This window comes from Drosophila sechellia, chromosome 3R (genome assembly GCF_004382195.2).
Source record: "Drosophila sechellia strain sech25 chromosome 3R, ASM438219v1, whole genome shotgun sequence".
Taxonomy (NCBI): Eukaryota; Metazoa; Arthropoda; class Insecta; order Diptera; family Drosophilidae; genus Drosophila; species Drosophila sechellia.
In genome coordinates, this window is record NC_045952.1 from 13,878,189 (window position 1) to 13,905,112 (window position 26,924).

The following is a 26,924-nucleotide window of genomic DNA, read 5'->3' on the forward strand; positions in this document are numbered from 1 at the left end:
ATAACATTAATTGGTAACAAGTCGAGTTAACATGAGCAAGCACCTAAGCTATCGGAACTGGTTTTGATTAACATCGCTCGAAGAACCGAACTAGCTCCTGTTACCAAGCCGATCATCGAACGAACAACTCCTATATTATTCCTTCAACAATCACACTTCAGCTTGGGGACTATATATGCCAAATAACAAGAACTGCTTTTCGTGCAGAATTTGTTAAATATCGTATCTCTGCAGCCGCGTCAATACAGCCTATAATATCGATATCAACCAACACATCGAATAACATCGCCGCGAGTATATCGATACCCGATGCGATGTTTTCTGCTGCACCACTAGCAGCGAACGTTACCAAAACAAATTCCGAATCCGAATCGGACGGTCATCAAGCGCGCTACTCGTGTTTTTTGCTGCTCCCCCAAGGAATTCCGGAACCGAAGAGATCGGCGACGGCGCGAACTCACTGAACTGAAGTACATATTTTTTTGTGAACACCATCCAGGTTGGATTATCGTCGTTAATTAGTTTCAATTAGGCGAAAATAAGAAAATAAGCATAGGAATCTAAACGCTTGCAACAACAAGAAATGAAAAGAAGCAGCACCAACTGTGAGCAGTGATCGTGTGCGCTTGTGTTCGTCCCCCATGTGTGTGCGTGTGTTTGAGCTGGAATGGAATGCAGTTACGAAAAAAGTAAATAAATAATTGAGAGCGCGCCCGCGCTCTCCCGCTCTCTCTATATCCCCTGCGCGCGTGTGTATGCGAGTTGGCTCGGTGTGTGCCTCTGCGCCCGTCAGCGTGTGCCTGTGTGCGTGTGTGTGTGTGCGGGTCGGTCTCCATTATCGCCGGAGCAAAAGAAACGGAATTGAAATGTCTTTGCTAATGTAAACAGCGCAAAGAGAAACCCCCCGAAAAAAGAAGCAAACGTAGATAGCAATAGCGAAAAGAAAGAAAAGGCGCGCGTCGGGTGAAAAATCCAGCAACAACGACGTTTTCTCAGACTACACAAAGTACACAGCGAGAAACAAAGCTAAAATGCCGAATCTGCAACAAACCGCATCGCAATCGCAGCATCATCTGCATCCCCACCACCTGCGACCCCAACAGCAGCAGCAACAACAACAACATCATCATCAACAACAGCGGCAGCAGCAACAACACACGCATCATCAGCAACAACACCACAGCGACTTCCCACTTCCCGATGGCTGGGATATCGCCAAGGATTTCGATGGCAAGACCTACTACATAGATCATATCAACAAGAAGACCACCTGGCTGGATCCCAGAGATTGGTAAGTGTTCTGAAATGGAATTTGAAATATAGTTATAAGATAGTTACATTTGGAATGTTAGTTTAAACTACTCAAAAAAAGTTATCAGAAATGAGCCATACATAACGACTCTTTCAGTGACCAAACCAACAAATTGTGTTTTTTAATAAGTTATAGATGATTTGAAACCTTAAATAACATAATATACCCAAAAAGTGAACTACCAAGAGTACTTAGAAACTCCAATTGCTGCTTAATGGCTAATAAGTGAAACAGAAAACTCATTGAGATTCAAATTAAAATAGAATCAAATTCTTGGCCAGTTGTAAGTGGCTTAAGAAGGCATAAAACGCAGGTGAGAGATCAGCAGTTCACTCATTCAGGAAGCTCCGGCCAACAAGCTGAAAAAAAAACCATATAAATTCCGATTCCGAAGCGCTCTTGAACCGGAAAGAAAAGGTGCGTGCTGCAGCTGTGTGTGTAAAGGAATGCGATCGGCGGAGGCGAAAAGAAGCAAAAAAAAAAAAAGGAAAATAAAATAAAGAGGCAGCAGCAAAATAAATTACATATTTTAAACAAGGCAGCAGCGGCAACAGGCAAAACAAAACGCAACGGAACGGGGGAAAAACTTGGAGTAAACATTCCGATGCGATGATTAAGACTCCGAATATAACTGAACTGAACTGAGAGTGGCAACAAACAAAAAATGGATTGTAAAGCCAGGGAAATACAACAACAAAAATTCGAGTGAGAGAGAGCAAAAGTTAAATAAAGCTCGGCGAATGATCTGTAAAATAAAAGGAAAACAAAAGCAACAAACTCATACGTAATGAGTGCGAGAGAGCCAAAGGAGAGCGAGCGAGAGCGCTGGCGATCAGGCCATGTATCTCATAGATACATTTTAGTTTGCCGTTCGCTCACATTTTTTGTCTTCCATCTCGCTCGCGCCCCTCGCTGCCGACCCACTCGCCATCTCTGTCTGTCGCTTTGCCCATAAACAATTGCAAAATGTACGTAGGAATTTTTGCAGTTTCGAAATAATTGATTTCTGAAATTCTTCGCCCTCTCTTTCGCTGAGTTCAATCTTTCGCTTTGCACAGATAGAGAAAAGAGTAGTGTTAGATGGATTGATGGATAGATGGATATTGCCTTTCTGCAATTCTTCTGAATTTCTTTGACATTTTCCACACGCTATAATTTCAATATCGGGTTGCAAGTGATTTATTATGCCACTAAAGCTAGCATGTTCATTTTTTCCAGTGCATTTCTATCTGTGTACGCCTTATTGTTTCAGTTCGTTTGGAACTGTGTGCGCTTCACGCTTTCAATTAACACAAACATTCCCTTTGTTTGTTTCAAATTGCATGGACATTGTTGAAAATGTTTCAATGAATTAAGCGTTGTGGAATTTCAGCATTTCCGCGCCCTTCCGCGCCCTTCCGCCCGCCTTTGAAATTGAAACGAAACATGTGCGCATTTGCTAGGGTTATGCATCAAGTAGATTATAAATGCACACATGTCGTTCAAATGTCTGCCAGTGGGCACAAAAACTCGGCGATCTATGAGCGTTACGTTCCGATGTCGGGGCTATAGAAAATTATAGTTTAAACTACCTTGCTATAACTATTTGAAATCCTAATCATATCTTAAAGAAATCTTCCATAGAATGTAATAAATAATAACACAATATCTTGTGGTATCTTTTGAATACATCTGTGAAATATTTCTTCAAATTTTGGTAGCAACACCATATTTTTCCAACATAGTTTCACCATTTCTATTGACCAAACAAAACTATTTAAAGTTTTTATTTATTCACCCCTTATTGGTATTTTGCCCAGTCGCGCATATTTTGTATCCAAATCATCTACGCTTTTTGGTCCCCCCTTCGGCAGTCTATCGATACCCCGCCTCCAACACGCGTTGCTATTGAATTTTCAAAATTGCTGCCGGTAGCGCGCAAAAATTCCAATAAACCATAAATAAATTTCTACAATAAAGCGAAGCGAGCCAGGCCTCGGGCGGCCTTTAAAGGCCTCGCCACGTTTCGAGCACAGCCAACAGAAATCACAGAAAAAATAAATATCTATTCCAATATTGAAGTATGCAAGGTCGAATTATCGATACCCTTGAAATATTTTACCGATAATTGCTTGGGCCGGCTTTGACGCAGGTTTTCTAAGGTTTTCTAAAATTAAAAAAAAACATGTTTGCAATAGTTTTACACAAGATTCTGTTTTTAATGTCTATAATTTTCCGAATCTGTTTAAGTTTAATCAGTATCATCATTAGATAGTACATCTTGTAAGACTCAATCAATTAATTAGATGACTTTTGACCTAATAAAATGAATGATTAATCCCATGGATTTTCAAATTCGCAGCGTATTTAACTTAAGTAAATGTTTCACTTGTTCGTACAGCATTTCGACGGGCGGTATTTTTTGTGATTTTCGTTGCTGTTGGCTCTCTTTTGTTTTTTTGTATAAACAAAAGTTAACAACGACTTGACTTGGCCATGCGATTTGGCATTTTTTCGACGCCCGTCTTCTTCTTTCGTTGCTCATATTTTTTCGCAAGTTTTTGTGTATTTTTTTACCAATTGTTTAGCCACAAACAAGGCGGCGACATAGTGGAATATTTTTCGTGTGCGTTTTTAGACAGAAAACGTGTTTGGTGACAGTATTTCGATCTATTCATAGGAGCTACAAATAAAAGAAATAACCAAAAAAGCACAGGGGAAAAATCAAAGTAGAAAATAGCAACAAAATCGCTTGACTACCAGAGTTGGGATAGTGACTCGAACTCGTTTGTTTTACATAAACTCAAATCGCCGCCAAAAAGGCCTAGCGAAAGCGGTTAACGATCGCTGTCATAAGTCGGACAGAGTGGCGCCAGCGGCGGGGGCTGTACTTAAGTATCTGCATCCGATCGGTAGCACAGAAAAAGATATAAAATTGCAATAGATGCACCGCAAGAAACGGGCATTTGCTTAATAGAGCGGAATTTCCGATGAAGTGCTAGGAATAAATGCATTGAAAGCATCTTATAAATGAGATAGTTCATAGGTATCTCTTAACATATTAACTATTTCTCGCTGTGTACTCAACTGCCAACCAGATTGTTGCGTTCTAGTTCCACCTGTGGCATTTTAATTCGAGAGCGGACAATCGAGCGGTTGGTTCGATTTCGATGGATCGCCGGATGGCCGGATTGCTGGAACGGCCAATTGCATAAAGAACGCAAATCGGAGGAGAATGGAGGAGAAGCGTGCATGCGTGTGCTGCCAGGCATTATGCATTAGATGTGGCGATTTCTATCCGACTCAAAACGAGCTAAAAAAATTTGCATAAAATTCAATTTGGCTTTTGCGGCGAAAGATGCCAGCACATGCATACGCGTATGTATAAAGATACATGCATATATAAGTATAACTATCTGTAAATATATATAGATATATATATATATGTATATATGTATATCTGCGCTGGTCTGTACATGTATAGCAACTTGGAAAGCTGCAAAACGGCATTTTTCATTTAATAAATTGCACAAGGCAATGCAGCAACAACAGCGGCAGCAAGAAAAGTGGAAAGAATGCAGATGCAATTGCCGTTTGCTGCTGCTGTACCTACAGTGATAAATGCCATAAAAACAATGTCAAAAGATTGCAAAACAGTTTTTATTGCACACAAACTGATTCAAATGTACAAGTAGGCAAGCGAAAAGATAGATGAAATGTTTCATTCATTGCAACAGCAGTGGCACTTAGGCAATAACCACTGTACGCGGACAACAGATGCAGATACACAGCAGCGGCAACAAGTATTTCCACTTAACAACAGCAACAACAGGCAAGATGAAATTGTTGTTGCTGCTGTTGCAGTTGCTGCTGCTGCTGCGACTGCTGCTGCTCCCTGCTGCAGTCGAAGTTGAAGCCGTGATTACAATTTGATTACGCGCATGAATGCAACGCGCGGCTTTGCCAGCAGCAACATTTTCTAGTTTGCTTGCTGTACGCGGCCCAAAGCGTTAAAAAATATTTTCTTTTGCACTTGCGATCAGCGGCAGCAGCATTTGCAGCACTTGCAGCACCAGCAACTGCAACAGCGACACTCGTTGGCCAAAGATAGGCACATGGGTACATAATGTATCTGACAGATACATAAGCGAACTTTAGTCGCTCCTCGCAGCACCGCATGTTTTGCCCATTTAAGCGTCTGTTTTTCCACCAGAGCCCCAACTCGCTGCAACTTGCCACCAACTGCCATCTAAAAAGTGGCAACAACTTCCAGCCAACGACAACAACTTCCCAGCAACAACAACCACGATAACGCGACGGATCTGCAACGACTTTTCCTGTCTCGCACTTGTTGCATGTCAGCGGCGACGTTCTTCAGCAATCAACACTTGTGATTTTTATCAAGCATAATGATTTCCTTTTCAACATGTGCTAATTAAGAGGGTTGCAGGGAAAAGCGGAAAAACAAGCCAAGGGTTCGCCACTTTGCAGACAGAAATAAAATATACAATTTTTTAAAAAAAAGTATCCATTATTACTAAAAGATAGAAGAGTTCATTAAGAAGTATATATATCTTTTTTATATATCTAAACAAGGGAAATAAAACATATATTTATAAAACATGGTTATTAATCCGTATATATAATTTAATCGATGCCAATAAGTTTTTAGGACAGACGATGCTTTTGCTTACTTTACTAAACCCACTAAGGGAAACTCAAATTACTTGATTATTCTCTCGGTGTATCGCACCTTAGGCCCTGTGATTGTGACTCGGACTAGCCCCCTATTTTTTGCCATTTTTTCCCGTGAATCTCCAAGTGGCCAGCATATCGATTTATAATAATTCAGCTGTCATTCGCGCAGCTGAACAATTTTTCACTTACAGAAACTGCAGACGTGAGCAGAAAATTAAGTTACTCTACGCCCGGCGATTGTTGGCGATTTTTCAGTTTTTAAGGTTTTTTCGTTTGTATTTTTTTTTTGTTTTGCTTGTTGTTGTGTCGAGGAGGAGACGTGGATAGGGCCGCGATTCTGGTGGCTCTTTGGTCTGGTTATTACTGGCCGAGGTTGTGGCTCGGAATTGGGATTCCGATTTGGATTTGGATTTGTCTGTGGCTTTGGCTTTGGATTTCGAGCTGGCTGCCTGCACGCGCGATCCGCAGGCATTTCGCTTATAGTATCTTTTTAGTTATTTTTTCGTCGGTTTTTGTTTTTATTCGCTAATTTTGTTTCTGCACTCGTCTGCATGCCGATCCGATCGTCGTCGTCTGGTCGGATTTTTGCCATATGCTGAGCTGGCTCTTGACGGATCGTGATGTATGCACATATATGTATATATGTATATATATATATTCCGTAGTCCGAAAAATCAGTGCAAAGGTAGTAATTTTCCTCCATGTACGAGTAGCAGTGCATGCGGCTATGAAAAATAATAAAGCAAGTGAAATGAAACGAAACGAAATCAAAATACAAGCCCAGGAATGTGCACACTCGCACACTAAATTGCTTTGAGATACATTTTCTTTGTGGATTAAGCAGGTTATGTTGTACGAAATATTTATATATCTTATAACTGGAATGTCCTTAAAGCAGCATATGTGTGGAATGTTTGGACTTCGAAAAACTAACAGATGCACTTTAAATATCTGAAATGGTCTGACCAAGGGCGAGCCATTTATTCCATGCCCTCAGCATATGTCTCGAATATTGCAGCTGCTCGCTCGCAGTAGATATAGATACACTTGAAAGAAGGCATACAAACTGGGAAACAGGAACGATTTTATATGAGTGTAATCTTTAATCTGCTATTTGAAAACACTTTCCCATGAAATACCACGCTCTGATGAAGGAGAGCCTTCTCTCTTTCTCGATTTAATAGCTGGCAATTAATTGCCCTAATCAGGCACTGGACACGCTCGGCGTGGACAATGGCATTCGCTGTAATCAGCTGTTCCGAGAGCTGCCATGACTAAATACTTTATGGGCTAACCAGAAATCCAATGCACATACATAGCACACACATATGTATGTATGTATGTATGTGCAGCCATATAGCGTTGGGCATTCCATGGTAGGCCGGGTCTTAAAACGGGGATTTCAACTCCATTCCCGAGTCTCTGGCTCTTTTGTTGGCTGCACGAAACTTTTGTATTATTTTTCAGTAGCACTTTCCGAATGCCATTTGAGTGCGCATAACATATTCTTAAGGTCTGCCCCAAAAGGCGGCAGATGCAGATGAATCTGCGGGGGGCTATGCGATGATGAAGCGGATGGCTTCTGCGCAGGCGCACGCACATTTTGTATTCGTCGCTCATTTCGATACGCTTGTTGGGGGTATTTACACTGTTCAGTGGCGTTATTAACAAAATAAGTAATATATCTAATAATATGTTAGATTGAAATGGGCTAAGAATGTACATAAGAATGTACATAAATTGCTATAGATTTCAATTTGAAATAGTATTATGATTGAAAAGTCAATCACATCTTGAGAGTATTTGCGATTCTGGGTGTTGAAGTGACTTGACTACTTCGTTTCTGATCTTGCTGCTTCTTTTTTACCCACATGTATTTTCTCTCCTTTTTTTTTTTTGTTGCATCTTTCGGATGCGATGCAGCGAGTGCAGGAGGAGCATAATTAACATGGTGGGGAGGGGGCTGTGGCCGTGGTTGTGGCTGTGGAATGTATCTGAATCGGTAACTGTGTATCTCGTAGGTGTTCAAGTTGTTTGCTGCTGTTCGTTCAACTGTGGAATTTCGTTTTGTTGTCGAATTTATGGCCTAATGAAGTGATAAGGCAGGCAGAACGGGAGCGTGTTGGTGGGAAAGAGAGGGGCAGCGTGATTCGTGATTCGGTTGGCCATATGGACTTTAGCTGTATATCGGCATTCCTGGGATGCCACTTAAAAATGTATCTGTATCTGTATGTCTGGCTTTATCTTTTGCGAAGTATCTTTGGGTTGCTGCTGTTATTTTTTTTTTTTTTGGTGTTGTTTTGTGTGCTGCGTGCGCTGTCAAAATGTTTACCACAGCGCATAATTCATTCGCTCGTTTGCCCGATTCTTTTTTGGTTCGACTCTGCGCATTCTTGGGATACTTCAGCTGGAATTTATTGGTTTGTGGGTCAGGGCAAAAGAGCTCACCGATATGCAATCGCATTCTGACGCCGCTCGAAGGAATGTGAGCGAAATAATACACACACATATACATACATTTTGTTTTTTGTCGCAAATCCCAATTTTGTGCTGCTGTTGCTGTGCGGTAAAACATACATACGAGTGTATCTTTGTCGCACGCCCATCTCTAGTTTATTATATCTACTGATGCAAGTACTGGTGGCACATAGGATGCACATTGCACATTGCACATGAGGCATGGGACATGGGATATGGCCTGGCCAACAAAAACCGGCTCAAAAGAGCGGAATGGCGCGATTTAAGTCGGCTGCAGAGTGCGCGAGAGCGTTGAAAAATGTTGATTAAACTGCTTAAATGCGCAAAGCTGACATTCATGTCAAAGCAACTGACTTTGCCTCCTGCTCTCGCAACTTGCAACTTGCGTTGCCTGCCCCGGCAAAATATGTACATAAATAAGAACATTTTTATGGGCTGCATGTTGCTGCGGCATGGCAGCAAATGCAACAGCAACGCAGCAACAGCACAGCAGCAGCAGTAGAAAATGTTGCCAAGCGCCTGGAATGTTTGCCAAATACAAAAAACAGGGCGTAGCTTACATAGATACATACGTACACAGAACAAAAAACTTGGCACTAAACGGATTAGGTAAACATTTATTTTCTGCCATTAAACATTTGATCGAATTCAGTTTTAAAACTTTAATAAATATTTGCAAACGCAACAACCAAGTTGGTGAACTCTAAAGTCACGTTTTGCATACATCCGTATGTCTTGATTCCTTTACATTTTGTTTCCAGTGTACCCGTGCAATGCTTTTTTGATACATTCATTCGTAGTAGCTTTGGCATTTAAGGCAATGCGCGCATTGCTTTAATAAATGCATGCACACTCAAACACACAAACACAAGCAAATTGCATTCAATTGGTGCCGCTGCCGCAGTTGTGAGTTCACAGCAACTTTGAAATATTTTCCAACAGCAACAACTATCGCCGCAGCCTATTTCCAAGCACAAAATGCATTTACCCCGCTTCGCGACCCCTCGCATTCCCAGCAAACCCCAGCCCCAACCCACCGACTTGCCAACCCAACGCCCCCTCGATCGCCTCCCCCCGCCCATTTCGATCGTTCGTTCAACTAGCGACGGGGACGGCAACTGCAACTGCGACGACGACATTGCTGCATAGTTGTTTGTCGCTCTTGCTGCATGTACACTGCAAAAAAAGAAAAGTAAATTTTGTGGATTTTTTAAAGAAATGTTTATTGCATATCGGACTCTTTTAAGCTTAGTATTTATTTTTTTAAAATTATTTACATATAATTCATAGTAGAAACAAAACTTAAAATTTAGTCAGTCCATTCATAGATTTCGCAAAAATCAATAAAATATTTTTAAAATTTTCTAAGCGTTTTGTAATACCCTCTCAACCAGTATTTTCAGTGTAATGTTGCTAGTGCTGTGTTGTTGCTGGGCTTGCCCCCCAGCGCAGCTCTCTTTCGCTCTCTCTAGCTGCCTTTCTCCCTCCCTCTCCCACTCGCGCCGATCGCAACCATCTTGTGTTGCTGTTGTTGGTATCTTTTCATGTTCTGCTTTCCGTGCTCCTTCGCACACATTGCTGTTGCTCTCTCGCCGTGTTGTTGCTGTTACTGTTGTTGTTGTTTCATAGCGTAAATAGCCCGTACAATTTTAGAAGAACTTGTCAAAACCGCATTCCTGAGCCGCTGCTATCTCGCTCGCTCTCATCCGAATGCTCCCCAACTCGCTCCTTCTCTTACTCCCTCTCCCCCTCTCCCGCTTTGCTGGAGGCAACATCGGAGCAGCAGCAACAACAACGACAAGCATTGCAACTGCAACGAGTTATTTATGCATGTTTGTTTATTTGTTTGCCTCGCAGTAAATGATCACATACACGCATTCCTAGATACACACATTCGCATATGTGTGTGTGTGTGTGAGTGTGCGCGCATCTGCTGCCGCTAATAAATATTTTGTACAATTTGTATTTTGTCGCTGCCAAGAACAACAAGAATATCTAAATTGGCTTATATAATGCCAACTGCCAACAGCTCAAAATACATACATACATATGTATCTATATAAGCACCGCATTTTTTCGTGTTTTTCCTTATTGGACTTCAAACACGCGCCAGAATTCGATAAGTATCTTTTAATAACATTATGCAAATGTATCCGAAAGATGGCCAAAACTTGTTGGCAGCTGCTGTAAAATGTGTTCTGCAGAACTGAAATATGTTTTTTAACTTCGATATCACTGCTTAAGTAAAAGTATTTACACATTCGACTTCCTATCTGAAACAAAAAAAAATTTTAGCATTCTATACAAGCGTTTAAAAAACAACTTTTCACATATTTTAAAATCTAAACTAATACCTAAGAGTCCAGTAAACTGTTAGGGAATCGTACTGTCCAATTTCGGAATAACCAATTATTTAACTTACCTTTATTAGCCGACCCTGACCGCCATATTTTTGTACACAGCAACATTAGAACCCAAAGCCGCAAAACGACCCACAAAAACGAGAAAATACAAAAAAAATTCTTTAATCAATAAAAGCCAATCGGTTATGACCTCCACCCCTCCTTTTGGCCAAAAGCAACAACCAACGGACTAAAATTCCATGTTATGCCACGAGCGCTTACCATAAAATTGGAAATCTTTCAAGTTCTTTGGCCATCAGTTCGGTTTTTCGGTGAATATGAATATCTATCTGTTTGGGCGAGATAAACAAACAAACCGACCGCATCGAAAATATGCCAGAAAAAGATATTTTGGAATTTTGGCTTCGAACGGATTTATATAGAAATTATTGTTGGCACATTGGGGAGAAATATGAAGAGGCGAGACGTTGAGAAGAAGATGATGGTGCGTGCATACATACATAATTTAATTTAAATTTAATGGCCCGGCGTCAAAAATAACAGCGAACAACAAATTTGGCTACATTTTTGCATACTCGCAAGAAATTCCACACTAAGGCAACAAAAGCATATTTGTTTATAAAACAAAAGGCGAAATAAGATGGCATACAAAAAGAAGGCAACAAAACTAAATACGCCAAATAACAGAAATGTTAATTGGCCCATTTGACATGCGGCATTTTTTTTTTCACCTTCGAGCCAGCTTTCATTCCGCTCATTATTATTATTATTTGTAGACAACGTTGAAAAGTATTTGTTAATGCTGCTGCTGCTTTTGTTGTTGTTGCCGCACGGCATGTAAGGCAAAAACCAAAGTGTAGAAAAATAATGAATAAATATTTGAAATTATTTTGGCCAAGATGTGAATTCCCAAACTGTCTGCAGAAACCAGCAAAAAAACTATATGTATTTTTAGAAATACATATTTCTTTCGAGTATTTTCGTGCGGCAAAATTGCCAAAATGTCTGCGACAAGCGAATCGAATCCATAGGTGAAAATCTAACCTACATATGTTGCTGCTTATTATATATAAAATACTTCCTTTTTATATTAATCCATTAGATACATTTGTTGATCTTGGCCATGCGATTTCATAATTTTCCAAGGAAACATTTGAGTTTCTGTTGAATTGAACATATGTACATACAAATTGTGCATCGCCAAAGTGTCTGCCAAATGCAAACCGAATTTTGAGTGAAAAATCTCTTGCCAAATTATGTATACTTGCACAAAATAAAATGCTATAGCCAGTAATATTGCTTTCGAAAGAATTTATACGTAGACTGCAATTATGAAAAATGCATGCTAATCCGTAAAACGAAATGCTATTTACTTGATCTTGACAAGAGTATTCCTTTGTTGACTTCGCTCCCACAATTAAAAGGGTGGAAGGCACTACTGCCATTTTTGCCATGGAAATGTATGTTCGAAATTCCCAGCAAAAGCCTGCCCCCTCTCCAGATACAGATACAGATACGTAAGTAAAGTAAGTAAGTGCATATGCTTATGCATATATTCCCAGTATTCTGGGTTCAATTCGAACACACACGACCCCATGTCTCTGGAATGCGGCTCCCCAACGCAATGGAATGGCATGGTGTATCGTACGGAATGGAATGAAATGAAATGGTATAGAGGTGATGGGGGGATAGGGGATGGGGGCTAGGGAACTTCCCCACTGCTCTGCTGCATTATTGCGGGCTAAATTCTATCAGATACGATATAGCCGCGAGTATGACGATCGGGCAAATATAATTTCGAGGCGGAGACGTTGACGTCGTTCAGCTCGCGTTTTGCGTTCGCATTCACGTTTTGCAGTCGGATTTTCGCCTTATTTTTCAATATAATCGGGTTTTTTCTGTGTGTCTGTTTCTGTATAGGACAGTAGTGCTCAAAATATTAAGTTTAGAACACACATTTCGAATGTGATTTTTGGAATTGTGGGCTTATTATAGATATATTTGACATCACTCAACTTTTCCCGTGCATCTTTTTTGAGTGTTGATAGATAGTTGGGGCAAATCAAAAGTTCTATTATTCTGAACTTGTCTGTAATATTTATATATGCTTATGGGCTATAGCCATACAAACATACATATGCGATCTCGCCTCGCTTGGCGCACAGTCGCTTGGCTGCTCTGGTATGTGAAGGTCGCAACAGTTGTTTTGTTAATGACAGAGTACAACCGCGATCGAGGGGCCAACAACTACTACTACTACCACTACTGCTCACTGCTCACACATAAGAAATAGCAAACACGAGATGGCTTACGGCTATTAGCCAAGCAAACGTTAACTTAGCTCTGCAGTTGCATTCATCTTCAAAAAACAAAAAAATGAAATAACGAGTAAAAACAAAGGGGCACCCAAGTACGAGTATCTCCATCTTGGGGTTCTTGGCCATGCATCTACACACTTTGGCGATTCCCGGAACCAACTAATGTCAAGAAAAATGCACAGGTGGACACTTTGAAGTCTGAACAGTTGACCAAAAACAAAAAACGAAAAGAATGCGAAAGCCAAAATCCAAAGCAAAACAAACTTTGCGTTTGTTCTTGACGCTGCCCCAAGGTTTCCAACACACTCACAAAATTAGTAGGAATTTTTGTGCATATATGTATGTACATATATGTAGTAAGTTAGGATCGGTTGGAAACATTTTGGCATGATGTACCATGTGGGCGAGAGAAATGTTTCCGAGTTGTCGTGTCGAATTTAAATCTTTTATAATGCGCATACCAAGAATTTTTGTTGACGTATTGAATACCGTTTTGCATTTTTCCCAAAAGCCACACGAAAATCGAAATTTAAAATGCTTTCACAGCGTTACAAAATGGATTAACAAAGATATATATATATTTTTTTTACAGTAAGGAGCACAAATTTATGGCTGTCACACGTTTTAGCCAATTGAGTTGATTAAAACCTCACGATGGCGTGATTTTGTACACTTCATTCATTGGATTCTGATTCACCAATCAATTTGGTTATCATTTGTATTGATTTAATCTTTTTATTAGGCAATAAATACACCTTGATGGAAAAGTTTAATCTTCGTTAACGAAAGTAAAGAATTTCAAAGTACTGATAGATAGGTAAATTAGAATTTGATAACTGGCCTACTTGATAACTGAGAGTATCTATCGGGTGCGAAAGTATCTATCGGTCTAAAGTAGAGTATATATATAATTTCGCTGGCAAAGATCGTCAGTCAACTGTGCCCCTTATAAATTATGCATTTGGAATAATTCTGTGAATTTGTATCTGCCATTTAGCTTTCGAATTTTTTGGCAATTACAGTGGACGCAAATAGAATGCGGACCTCGCACAATCAGAGACGCAATCGCAATGGCAAAAGCAAACGCAAACGCCCGTCAACAGGTCATTAAAAATCATAAATTTCAATTTAAGTTTATTTTGCTTCGGCTTTGGCTTTGGATTTTGGATTTTGCCATGAGCGGCCAAAGTGGGCGCCTCTTTGCATACGTTTACTTGGCTGTCTGTTTGTTTATATGTCCATGTATAAATTCTATGAATTTTTTTTAATAGTTCATTTGTATGCAGTCGGCGTGCTCATGGCGCAAAAATTTATTTCAATTGTTCACTTTGGAATTTATGGCAGACATTTTGTGATTTCGAAATGTGAAAGACGAAGAGTCAAAAGTATTTTCTTTTTGTATTTTCTGAGAGCTTTGAAGATGGATAATTTCTTCTCGGCCTTCATGTTTTTTTTGTGTTTGTATTTCATTCTTTCGATGTGACTAATGTGAGATCGGCCCACGCAACTCGGAATCGAATCGAAGGGGCCCTGGGGTCTCCGGATTGGGTCTCCGGATTCCGAAGTCCGTAATTGACACCCACTTGCCGTGCCAAGTGGGTTGTAAGATATGTGGGGCCCAAAAGCCCCGAAATCCGTCTATCCCATTGGCCAGATTGGGGGGGAATAAAATATTCATAGAGACGCCTCGTAAAATGCATTTGATAAGCTTCACGCAAATCGGGGACAGGGCATTAAAGTCTTTTTCCGCTTTTTATCGCGCCGGAAGGAAGTGGAAGTGTGAGATAGACGAGATGCGAACCGGAAATGCAGCTAATATACACCACTTTTCCATCCGCAAGATCCACTGCGAAGACCACTTGAATGGGATCTGGTTAAATGAAAAGGTGAAGCATGGCAACGGCAAAGGCAAATACGACAACAACGAACACCGAACAACGAACACCGCGATAAGATAAAACTATGTACGACCTTTATAGCGTAATTTGATTTAGCTCGAAAATATTTGTGAACAGATAATGAAACTGAGTCGAGTTGTCGCCAGAAGCGGGGCAAATAATTTAACAGTAAATAATGCGAGTGATTATAATTAAACATTGTTTTTCACAATGAATCTTCGCTGAAGTATCTGTGAGATAGCGATCATGAGTTTTGATTCGCCGTGTGTGTACCTTGCATGAGATATTCTTAGATATAGCATCCTGACACGCCCATTTAAAGTCACAAACCCTTGAGTTATTTTCAATTAGATACACTTTGCTTATATTCATTCAGTCATTCGGTTTTAAAAAAAGTTTTGACTTAATTTATCCAAACCCTAATGTACTTCCCTTATTAACTGACCTTCGATAATGAAATCATCATTATAATTGCTCAATAAAATATGTTATATATTCATATTGCAAATATTATTACTTTGATAAGTGCCTTTAAAGTGACGCGCACTAACCTAATTATTGGATTGTTATTCCTTCCAACCTTTGAGTGTTTTTTTTATCTTTTGCTGAATCACAAACAATTTACAGCCAATAAAACTATTTCACAAGAGGCAGCAAATGGCGGATTTTTGGTTCCTCATTCCTCGCAGAGCATAAAGCATTATAAAATTAAAAGTATAGTATTTCTGAGATAGGTATGTCAAGGTGATGTTTGCTGTCAGCTCGGTCGGTCGGTCGGTCAAATTGGGTTATAACGTGAAGATTATACGATTCTTGCATACATCAAGTCGACATTAATTTCCCAAACCACTTGGAGCCAAGCTCGAATATAAACCGGAACACTTGCGGCTCCACCACTTGCGTGTTCGATGTCTCAGTTCCGCCAAAGCGAAATAATTGAAATAGAGTAAATCCGACTACGGGGCTACGTGACTCGCTTGCGAAGTGGTCCAAGTCCGAGTTGAGTTGGGCCTATTTTTTCGCTCCTCTGCCCAATATTATGCTTATTTCGGACATCATTTGATACCCATACCCATGGCATTCGAGACTGGCTTGATTGACGCAGGCCTCGATTTGAATTGCTAAATGATCTGGTGGGTATGGGGCTCGAGCTCGGCCACTCAATGAATGGCCGGCTAATTTGTGAGATTCTCCCCGAAGTGAATTCATTAAGAGCTATTTTTAAAGAAATCAATTTGGAAAAGAATTTAAATTGACGGGGGCTTTCCGATTGAATCGAGCAGATACGAACTCAAACCTACAATGCATGGGCTTAGGTTTAAGAATTTCGATACGGAACTTGAATTGCGAACCTAAAAGGTGAAATAAGATAAAAAGCCATTAGGAAGAAAATATTATTGGGTTAAACGATCATTACTTCTGGCATTTGGGAGTGAAGTACATATGTGATGGTAAATGTTTCCCCAATGATGTGTGCACTTAAGATAGACGTATGTTGAATAGATAGAATATTTTTATAACTAACTCAGATTGCGAACTTAAAAACTGAGCTGAGAACTACACTATGATATCACTAAAAGGCCATCATAAAGTTTGCAGATTGAAGCAATTGACTAATCTGGTACCGGATTTGCTAAGCACTGTGTTATGTTTAAATCGTATAATGAAATGATTTTTGATATGCTGTTTATTGGTCATCAAATGGTCGACTCTGTGCGAGTAGAACATTTCTTACTGGTTATGGCCGCGAATTAGCATAAAACCCGACGTGAACAGTTAAATAATACGCTTGATGTGTGCTGTGCTTCGAGGTGTGTGTATGTGGTGTATGTGGTGTGTGTGGTGTCTGCGAGCAGTTAACTTAAGTGCTGCCTAATGACAACTTTTGCTGGCCACTCGCCATCGCCATCGGTACTCCATCGTCTTCGTTGTAGTTGTGCCCGTTACTCGTAGAGTAGAAGGGTATGATAGATTCGTTGATCAGTATGTAACAGTATGAAGGAAGCTTTTCCGACCCCATAAAGTTGATATATTCCGGGATTCGGTGTACGGGCTTTTTTAGCACTCCCACTAGTTCAGTAATGGGTATCTGATAGTCGACGAACTTGGCTGCTCTGGTTTTGTATTTTATTTCTTATTTTTATTTACCCCTCGAATGCTGCATGCCTTGCCCATGTTTCAGTCATATTGTGACAACGAAATTCATGCTGAAATATTTTTGGCCTGAAACTTGTTTTTCCTCATATTTCCCCCACCTCTTTGTCATTTTATTTTTACTGTTTTTCTTTTTTTTTCTTAAAGCGCGAATTTATTACAGCGCTTGGTCGAAGCTACGTCGCCGCGCCATAAATATTTTGTTTACAATATAATTTAATTTATGCAGATTTCTTGTCCGCTCTTTCGGCGGACACGATTGTGAGCGCACAGAAACGGCCAAGAAAATAGGTTCTTCTCAAACGCAACATGTAAGATGCCTTTTAAGTATCGTAAAATACATTTTTTGTTACAACACCATTTATAGTTTTTGTTGATTTTAAAAGTGTATTTTTAATATTTATTTTAATAATAGATGCACATAAAAATGCCAAGTGCCTAAATCTTAACCAAAACTGTTCGTGCATGCCACACATGCATATCAAAGCCATCTTAACGTTCAATGTGGGCTATATAGTGAGTTTCGAGTTAACTGCTAAAAGGCCAACAAGTCGTTAGTCGCTCGTTAGCTGCCTTCCTCGTTTTTCTGCCAGCATCTGCAAAAGTGCCAATGAAGCCCTATTACTTGGTAACCTGTGCCACGCCCACACGCCTCGCTTTCCATTGATTTTTTGCCTTTGAATTTGTTGGGCAGGGAAGGGGTGTTCTGTTCGGGGTGCGACTGTGATGTCTCTGAGGTCAAGCGCTAATGGAAAGCCCATAACAATTGCATTCGATTTTCGTATTGAGTTAATTAAAGACCGCCATAAAGAACGGCAGCCGTTTACCGAATTTAATTGCCACACATGACACCTGTCCGTTGAAAAACGAGGAGCTTCTGATTTAAATGACAGGCTAAGAAGTTCTCAAAGGTTCGGGGAATTTTATGTTTCCCAATGAGCTGTCTTTCGTCTGTAGAGATAGTAACATTATCTGTTGCCGGGATTTGCATTTCAAAACTAAGACCATAAGAGCTAATTATATAAAGGCTCGGAAGGTGCGAGACATAGTCAACTGGATGTTGTACCATTTCAAACATCGTTCTGTTTTCATTAGGAAGTACTTTACTTTATTTACACAACAAATTTCAATTGAAGTAATGCAAGCTGGCTAACTGTGCCGTTTACCTAACTTGGCTTGCAAGCTGGCTAAAAAATAAATACAAAATTTTGTTGATTTGAAATTATGAAACCGCCGTGTGTTGTTGACATCGACGAGGGGCCAGAAAACAAAAAAATCCACGACGACATCAAATCCACATCACATCAAACGTCGCCAAGTCAAAGTCATGTATTTTTCAGCATTTTCGCTGGCGATTGTCTTTGGCGATCGTGAGATCGCTTTTGTGTGTCAAATGTGGAGCTTTGGACCCCGGTGCACCCATACCATGGACTAGAGACTGGCACATGTCTCCGGCTGCATTTGTGTATCAGTATCAGTTTATTTATTCATGTTCGGTTGGATTTTGCCGCGTATCTATATTATATTTCTCTCCAACCCACTACTCTTTATGATTTCTGTGTCACTTGTCTTTTGTTTTGCTTTCGAGCTACGAGTGCAAAGTGGATGAACCTTGTTCCGTTTATTAAAGGCGGGCGTTTAATTCAATCAACTGCAATAAATACACAGGCATAGATGTGAATACTACATACATATATATATATATATATGGCAATAAGCTATCGCCAATGAGTCTTTAATATGAATGGGGGTTCCTGTCCATGTGCACGTTCACATGCGAAATTTTACCTTTGAAGGTATACCCTTAAACGAGGTATTATCATATTTTTAAAAAGCATTAAACAGGCGATATATATATTGTTTAAGTAAGCTTATTAACAGCTGCCATCTTAATTTTGTCACACATTTTTACAATAGAAAGAACGTGACAAACCTAGATCTGTGCTAAATCTACTTATTCATATAATCATACATTTTTTAGAGTGTCTAGAACACCCATTTGCCAAGCTTTCTTCGCTTCATTCATTTCCTTCGGACGTCATAAGTGGCAATCTAAGATAATCAATCTATTAAATGGGGATTTTTAGGATGTTTGCTCAACAAATCATGCCAAATATAAACGCAGATTATGAAATCTAAAGTTAACAACCTGTTTAAACTCATTATAGAGGCGCCCTGCTCTTCAAAATTCAAAGGCAGATGTATTTGCAGGAAAATCTATCTAGTTGAGCATTAGTCAGCGGTCGTCTTCAGTTTGTTTTTGTTTGTATAGCGCGGTATTCCAGTCAATCATAAACAAAATCGATTGTTAGTCCCAGCTGCGCTAATTTTATTTTCAATTGGCTGCGTAAACACTTGATTCCAGATAAAATAGCCGAGCCGAAAAATATGTCTAAAAACGCAAACAGCAGGCAAAAGGCTCGTGGCCAGATATTCCAAGAAAATGCCAACCCAATCAGAAGACAGACATACAACTGCAATCTGGATAATCTGTAAACAATTTTATATTTATTATTTATATATCTAAGCGGTCACACTGCGTTTTGAAACCACAAGTTAAAGAGAACCGTAAATAGAATTCTTTCATTAAATTATAGACATAAACACCTATTTATTATATTTGACAGCTGATTAAAACAAACGACTCATATTCGATGTTGTTGTTAACCACTGCGTATGCGTAATTTTTTTAACCACTTTGATAAGCCATCATAAGCACTGACTTTTCATCTTTTGGAAAGTTAAAAATATAGTTTTGTAAATCATAAACATTCTAAAGTAACTGCCAGACGTATACTTAATTTTCGTTGCCATAAAAGACAGGTGCTTTCTTTTATTGACAGATAACGAGTATGAATTGCAAATATATGATCTTTGATCGCAGTATATCGTTCGTTGAACTGCATGCCATAAAGCGATTTACAACGCTGAAACGCACTGCCCCTGGCTATCTATCGCATATGGCGCAGATTTATTTATCTGTATCTGTGTATATTCTGCGGGAGCCTCTTTAATGGCTGTGCGAATTCCAAAGCAATGATTAATTAACAGTTTGCCGAGGCCCTAATGAAAAACAAAAAGCCAGAGATATATGTACTGAAACACGCAATCGAGGAGACACACACAGCTAAATAGACAGACAGATATTGTGCCCCAGTGCGTATGGTTCAACAATCAATCCATGGCGATTACCAATTATCGTTGGAATGCGAAAATGCTGTTGCCTGATATTGAAATTGAGTTTCGCAAATAAACAGAAGGAAGACGACGACGTTGTCATCGTCGTCATCGGTTTAGGAGTTTTCGTTATGGCTATGGTTATATACATTTTAGTCCGCTGGTTTTGTTTTGCTTTCTTGCCGCACTATGTATGCGAGTTATGGCCTCGATAAGATTAGACGTTTGCCAGCGGCATTTGGCAACAACAAACAGAGCGCAGACATTCCGCCGCATGGCTGCGGTAAAAATTGGTATTTCTGCGACACTCTTGGCCGTCCGCCGGAGACTGTTTTGCCCACTTTTACCCAAAATGCACACAGGAAATACCCGCTAATCTTATCGGAATTCCAAGCACTAACTGCCGTGGGAAAGCGGCGAGATATATCTTTCGGATTGTTAGCGTGTAACTCTTAGATATATTTTTTCTAAAACTTGTAACTAACTGTATACTTAATCATACTCTTACAGCTACACAAAGCCGCAGACCTTCGAGGACTGTGTGGGCGATGAGCTGCCAATGGGCTGGGAGGAATCCTACGATCCGAACATCGGACCCTACTACATCAATCACCTGGCGCAGAGCACCCAGCTGGAGGATCCGCGACAGGAATGGAAGTCTGTCCAGGAGCAGATGCTCAGTGACTATCTGTCCGCGGCGCAGGATCAGTTGGAGAACAAGCGCGAGATGTTCGACGTTAAGCAGCAGCGACTGCTTTGGGCCCAGGAGGAGTACAATCATCTGAAATTGGCAGCCAGTCGAAGCAGTCGTAAGTACCTATTACAATCTATTTAAGAACACCTGGTGTCAAGTTTGATTTCTGCTAAACCAGCATTTTTGGAACTGCTCTAATCGCTTGTATCATGTTTTGGCAAATGGTGAACAATACATAATCTTCCAATGAATGGAAGAACATTGTTCTGAGAAGAAACAACTGAAATCCATATCTTTAAATTGACATAAATCAACAAAGCACTTGATGTGCTATTGTTCTGAAAACCTTATCTCTTTTTTCCTAACGTGGACTAATATATTTCCTTTATTTTCAGTGTGCTCTTCCTCCAGTTCGATGAGTCGCCACGATCCGGAACTACTAAGAGCCGATCTGATGTTGGCGCGTGAGCGAGTCCACCAGCTGAAGCAGGAGCTAACCCACATTACCAATGATATATCCTACACGGAACGCGGCATGAACACGCTGTATTCCGTGGGCGAAAAGATCAATGCTCGGGAAAATGGATGCTACGACATCGCCGAGGTTCAGGCGATTCACGAGGAGATGCTCAAGGTGCACAAGTCGTTGGTTTCCGGAGAAAAGGTGCGCGAGGAGTTGATGCGCAGTCTGGTGCAGATCAAGAACGAGCTGGGTCGCCAGCAGATCAGCGAGGAGAACTCGGACCTAGCCTCGCCCTTCGATCGGGTGTGCGTGGCCAGTCAAACGGATCTGTGCGGATCATCAGGGGACAACCTGAACGAAGGAGCCCGTTTCGCGGAAATGGCCAAGACCACGTTGCAGTACGCCGAGTGGCGCAAGCACATCAAGAAGCTGCAGCAGCAGCTGGCCGATCATGTGGAGCGCATTGAGCCCGGTCAACTGGAGTCGGACAAGGATCGCATTCTGCTCATTCAGGAGAAGGAGAAGCTGCTGAACGATCTGAACAGCATATCGCTGAAGTCCCGTAGCGAGGAGGAGAAGCGGGTCATCCACCAGACGCGCCACAAACTAGAGGAGGACCTCAAGGAGGCCTACGAAGCGAACAACACATGCGTGGCCAATCGGCTGCGCTTCCACGAAGAGAAGCAGCTACTACTGGACAAACTGCAAGAGGCCCTGAAGTCCACCAAGTTGCTGGAGGAGCGTCTCAAGACCTTCTCCTCCGAGAGCACCTTCTCCATTAGCAGTGGCAGCAGTCTGGGCTCCTTGTCCACGGCCAGCAGTAAGAGCGCCTTGAGTTTCACCGACATATACATCGATCCCTTTGCGGTGGACTCGCCCATTGATGTGGTTGATCTGAGACGTCGCTCGCAGAGATTGTTCCAGCAGCACCAGCAACAGCGTCTGCATCCCGTGCATCCCGTCCTGCAGCAACAGCAATCCGCGGAGGTAACGCTATCGCCTAGAAGCAGCCTGTCCATGGAAACGCCGCCCGCATCGCCGATGAAGTACAATGCGGGAGCGGACCAGACGCCACAGGCCCTCAAAGAGGAGCCCACCTATGCCAATGCTCTGCACGCACCACCTGCCTACACAGCTCCGCCCCCAGTTCCGATTTCCGGAGTAAGAGCACGACCCTACGATCTGGACTCCACTGTGCTGGACTGCATGATGCTGGAGGCCAAGCTGCAGAAGCTGAACATGGGTACGCCGCTCAACCTGGCTGTTGCTCCCCTATCGCCCATTTCGGAGAAGCCCTCGTTGCTTGATCTACCGCAGGAGATGCTCAGCCGATCGTCCTCCACATCCAATACGCGATCCGTTTCGGCGGCGGTCAGCAATGAATCCGTTGCCGGCGATTCTGGCGTTTTCGAGGCGTCGCGTGCCCATCTGCCTCGAAAGGAGCTGGCACAAGTCCAGATTGGACTGAAGTATCTGAAACAGGAAGGAGTACTCGTCGTCTCCCTGGAGCGGGCCAACAATCTTCTGGCCCTGTGGACTGCCTCGGCGGACAACTCACAGGTGTAAGTATATTAATATTATAAATGGATATATGGCATATACTAATTTCATCCTCGCTCACCTTCTAGTTATCTCCGTGCTGCGTTGCTGCCGAATTCACTGACCTCCATAAGGACCAAGGCACTGGGCGATTTCCAGAAGCCTGTTTTTAATGATACATTCGCCGTGCCCATCACGCTGGACAAGCTGTTGACCAAGAGCCTGCAGGTGACTGTGGTCACCATGACTGGACAAAAGGAGGAGATTATTGTAAGCATAATTAAACACTAAACTTTACTTATTATTGGGTTCTAAATATTGTATATTTTCAAAATTTAAGGGCACCGTGCAAATCAGCATGGCCGAGTTCAACCCAGAAGATTCCACATTGAAGTGGTACAACGTGCTGAGCTCCAAATTCATTCCGAGCTTTGAGTCTCTGGACATTCCCTCCACCAGCGCAGCTGCAGCGGCAGCGGCCGTCGCCGCAAGCAATGCACCAAACCCTGGCAACAATCGGGAGGAGTCGTCGGATGAGTCCACCATTACATCCTCCCAGACATCCACACTGACCAGAAACCAAGCACCCTGCATGGAGCTGCAGGAGCAAATCGCCGCCGAGTTAATGGGGCTGGGACCGCTAAACGAACCGGAGTGCAGCGACGACGACGATGATGATGAAGAGGAGGAGTTGGAGGACAAACAATTGGTCAGCGATGTTGGCCTAATGAACTGTAAGTCTAATATATATATTTTAATGGTCCATTTATTTAAATATTTTATTTATCATTACCAACAGCAAGCAGCATGCTGCATGCGTACCTACAGAACATGAAGCAGGAATTCGCCGACAAGGAGACGAACACTGATCGCGCCTATTTGCCGGAAAAATCCCGTGGCCAGTCCCAGTTGATGGACGACAGGCCCGTGAAGCGATCCCAGACCTTCACGCCATCCGCAGCGGTTAGCAAGAATCGCTACAACTGCCGCCTCAATCGTAGTGACTCCGACTCCGCGATGCACTGCGGCGTGGCGCCCCACACCTTCCAACGCGGCGCTGCCGAGCGACGATCCCTGCGATATCTCTCCAAGGCGCCCAAGTCAGTCACAAGTAAGTACTTCAAAGAATACACATCTTATATGAATATTTATTAATTTTGTTTAATTTCTTATAGAACTGCATCATACTCACATACCCCGCACGAGTTTGGACTTGGAGCTGGATCTGCAGGCCCAGCATAGCAAACTCTACTTCCTCAATGATCAAATCGCCAAGCTGCAGAACCTCAAAGAAGTGTAAGTTTTAAAACATAGATCCAAAAGTGAAATTTATAACTAACTCTTTATATTATTGAACAGTTTGCAGAAGGCCTGCGACAACAAGGATCCCTTGGTGGCCGCCTGGGCTATTGAGAACGAGGAGTTCCAACGCCTTGTGGCCCGTGCCGATCCTGCGAAATGCCCCGAGGAGCGCCAACTGCAGAAGTTACTGATGAAGACCGCCAAAGAGATCCACAAGCTGCGGAAGACCAAGGTGCCCAAAGGTTGTCCTGATTTGGTGTCGTTCAAGTAAGTTCTCTTTGCACATGAGCTATAAAAAACAGGTATTTTAATTTCATATGCTTACAGGGAGAAGATTACTTTCTTCACACGCAAGGGCCTGTCGGTGCCCGAGTTGCCCAGTGAATTTACCTTGCCGGAAGCTAATCCCATCGAAGAAGAAGAGGAGGAAGAGGATGAGGATGAGTTCTACAATTCACCTGAGACGGCAATTGCCATCAACACGGCGCTGGTGGCTAGCAGCAACCGCAATAAGAATCTCAGTGAGCACCTTCATAGAGCCACCAGCGGGGCAGTGCCTAAGATACCAGCACCAGTTGTAACTCCAGCTGTTACTCCTGCTGCCGCTCCTGCTGCCACTCCTGCTGCTACTCCTGCTGCTACTCCTGCTGCCACTTCTGCTGCTACTCCTGCCGCCACTCCCGTAGTATCCCCTGCTGCCCAACCTGACGCCAAAGCAGCAGACGCTCCAATTCCAGTTGCATCTAACGATGCCGAGCAACAGCGCTTCGACTATGTGGTGGATCGCAACTACGGCGTGGAGGTGTAGCCCCTTCCACAACTCCCCATCTTCGCTGTACATTTTTGTAATTAATTTAGTATTTATTTTCACTAAGCAACAAGTATTTATGTGTATAAACAACTGATGTAACAAATATCTGTGCCTTATAGAGAACGTGAACGTGAGAGAACGACAAGAACCATGCTAGAATGATATATCCACGCATAGCTATGCACTAGACCTAAGCCCATTATTGTAATTAGATTAGCCAAGCAGCCTAGCCCTAACTGCACCCAAAGTCAGTTGTACAAATTGAACTCCACTAATGACCATATGAAAGCAATTAAGAGATAAAACCACCAACCAACCCGCCCCAAACAATTTGCCCCGCCCAAAACAAAAAAAAACCAAGAAACAAGGAATATCAAAACCATAACGCGCACATTGTGCGTTCAATGCCTTCAAATTCATATTGAAACCAACTGTATTCTTAAGACTTGAGCAAAAATTATACGAATGTTTATGAATATTTTTATACGCAGCTAGTTAGGATAGCCACATATACACAAAACGTGAGGAGAACGTAAAATATTTATTATACTGATGGATCGATCGACGTAGCGCTCGAATCCAGTCGTTTAGGTTAGTTAGCTTGCGTTTTTGTTAAGCTCAAAACGAATTCTTATACTGTAATTTTTTTTATAAAAAAATCCTATGCAAAAAAAACCAACCACACAAAAAAAGTGAATGTACCATATTAGATAATCGTCACTATGTTAACTATAAGAGCGCCCTTAACCCCCGACAATGCCACCATTGAAAAGCGCATAAAAGTGAGAGAAAATATAAAATTAAACCTTGTTATGCTTTCCCAAGCGGACCTGTTAAAACTGTTGACTTTGAAACTGTGCCGTGCTGCACCGAGTTTGTATGAAAGAAAATGAAATGAAATGAAATTACCCACAGCTCTAGTTTAGTTTTGGTTTAACACGTGTGTGTTTTCGGCTCATTGCAAACTTTTGCTGTTGTTTATGTTTTCACTAACCAGACCCAGCCCCTTCCCACCCCAAAATGTAGCAAGTAGTATGAGTAAACTGAATGAGAGTCGCCACACATATTTTTTCAATACCGTAGTAATTTTAGTTGTAATAAATTATATGAAAGTGAACCTGTATATTGTAATTGTGCAATAAACATAAAAAAAACTGACATAACTAAAGTTAACGTCTTTTACATTGCATTAAAGTTGATAAGTTGGATCGGTGAAGAAAACAACGCCATCTTAAAAAACCATACATTTTTGAACGAATTTCCTTTCTATTAAAAGCAATTGGTCTCATTTATCTTTATCACATGGTTATGTACAGAGGAATTAGTGAACGATTCCTTTTGAAACCTTAATAAATATAATTAGTATTCATAAAATTAAAAGCAATTTGTGGTATATTTTTAATAAATATGTGAAATCTAGTGTGTTATCATACGAATAGCACAAAAGAAACAATAACAAATTAGAAATTATCGGTACTTTTACTATATGAGTAATAAATAAAATTTTTAAAATTTAAACATCGCGCCAACAGTCGATAGCGATAAGTCATAGTGAATGTTGCCCATCTCTATGGGCAACTATAGTTATCGATTGTTCAAAACTAGCAAAGACACGAACACGAATTAGCGGATACACCAACCTCGTAACCGATATGTTTTTGGTATTTAACATAACGATATGTCTGGTCACACTGAAAACACGTATAGCCACCCATATGTAGAAACTCGATTCAAAACA

The 26,924-nt window shown here is 41.4% G+C and overlaps 1 protein-coding gene across 1 annotated transcript; it reads left to right on the forward strand.

Annotated features, from left to right (window-relative positions):
* Positions 1 to 360: 360 nt before the first annotated feature.
* On the forward strand, positions 361 to 26,354 carry LOC6606362 (protein kibra). The gene is made up of 9 exons (XM_032720773.1): positions 361 to 1,291; positions 20,888 to 21,186; positions 21,467 to 23,096; positions 23,163 to 23,343; positions 23,414 to 23,807; positions 23,873 to 24,184; positions 24,249 to 24,369; positions 24,433 to 24,642; positions 24,703 to 26,354. Exons 1-9 carry the CDS (start codon positions 1,032 to 1,034, stop codon positions 25,181 to 25,183), a joined length of 3,888 nt encoding a protein of 1,295 aa, XP_032576664.1. The 5' UTR covers positions 361 to 1,031; the 3' UTR covers positions 25,184 to 26,354.
* Positions 26,355 to 26,924: the final 570 nt, after the last annotated feature.

Coding starts and splice junctions, on each gene's coding strand:
- LOC6606362 (XM_032720773.1), top strand. CDS start 1,032: ATGCCGAATCTGCAACAAACCGCATCGCAATCGCAGCATCATCTGCAT. Junction 1,292..20,887: donor TGGCTGGATCCCAGAGATTG/GTAAGTGTTCTG, acceptor ATACTCTTACAG/CTACACAAAGCCGCAGACCT. Junction 24,643..24,702: donor CCTGATTTGGTGTCGTTCAA/GTAAGTTCTCTT, acceptor ATATGCTTACAG/GGAGAAGATTACTTTCTTCA.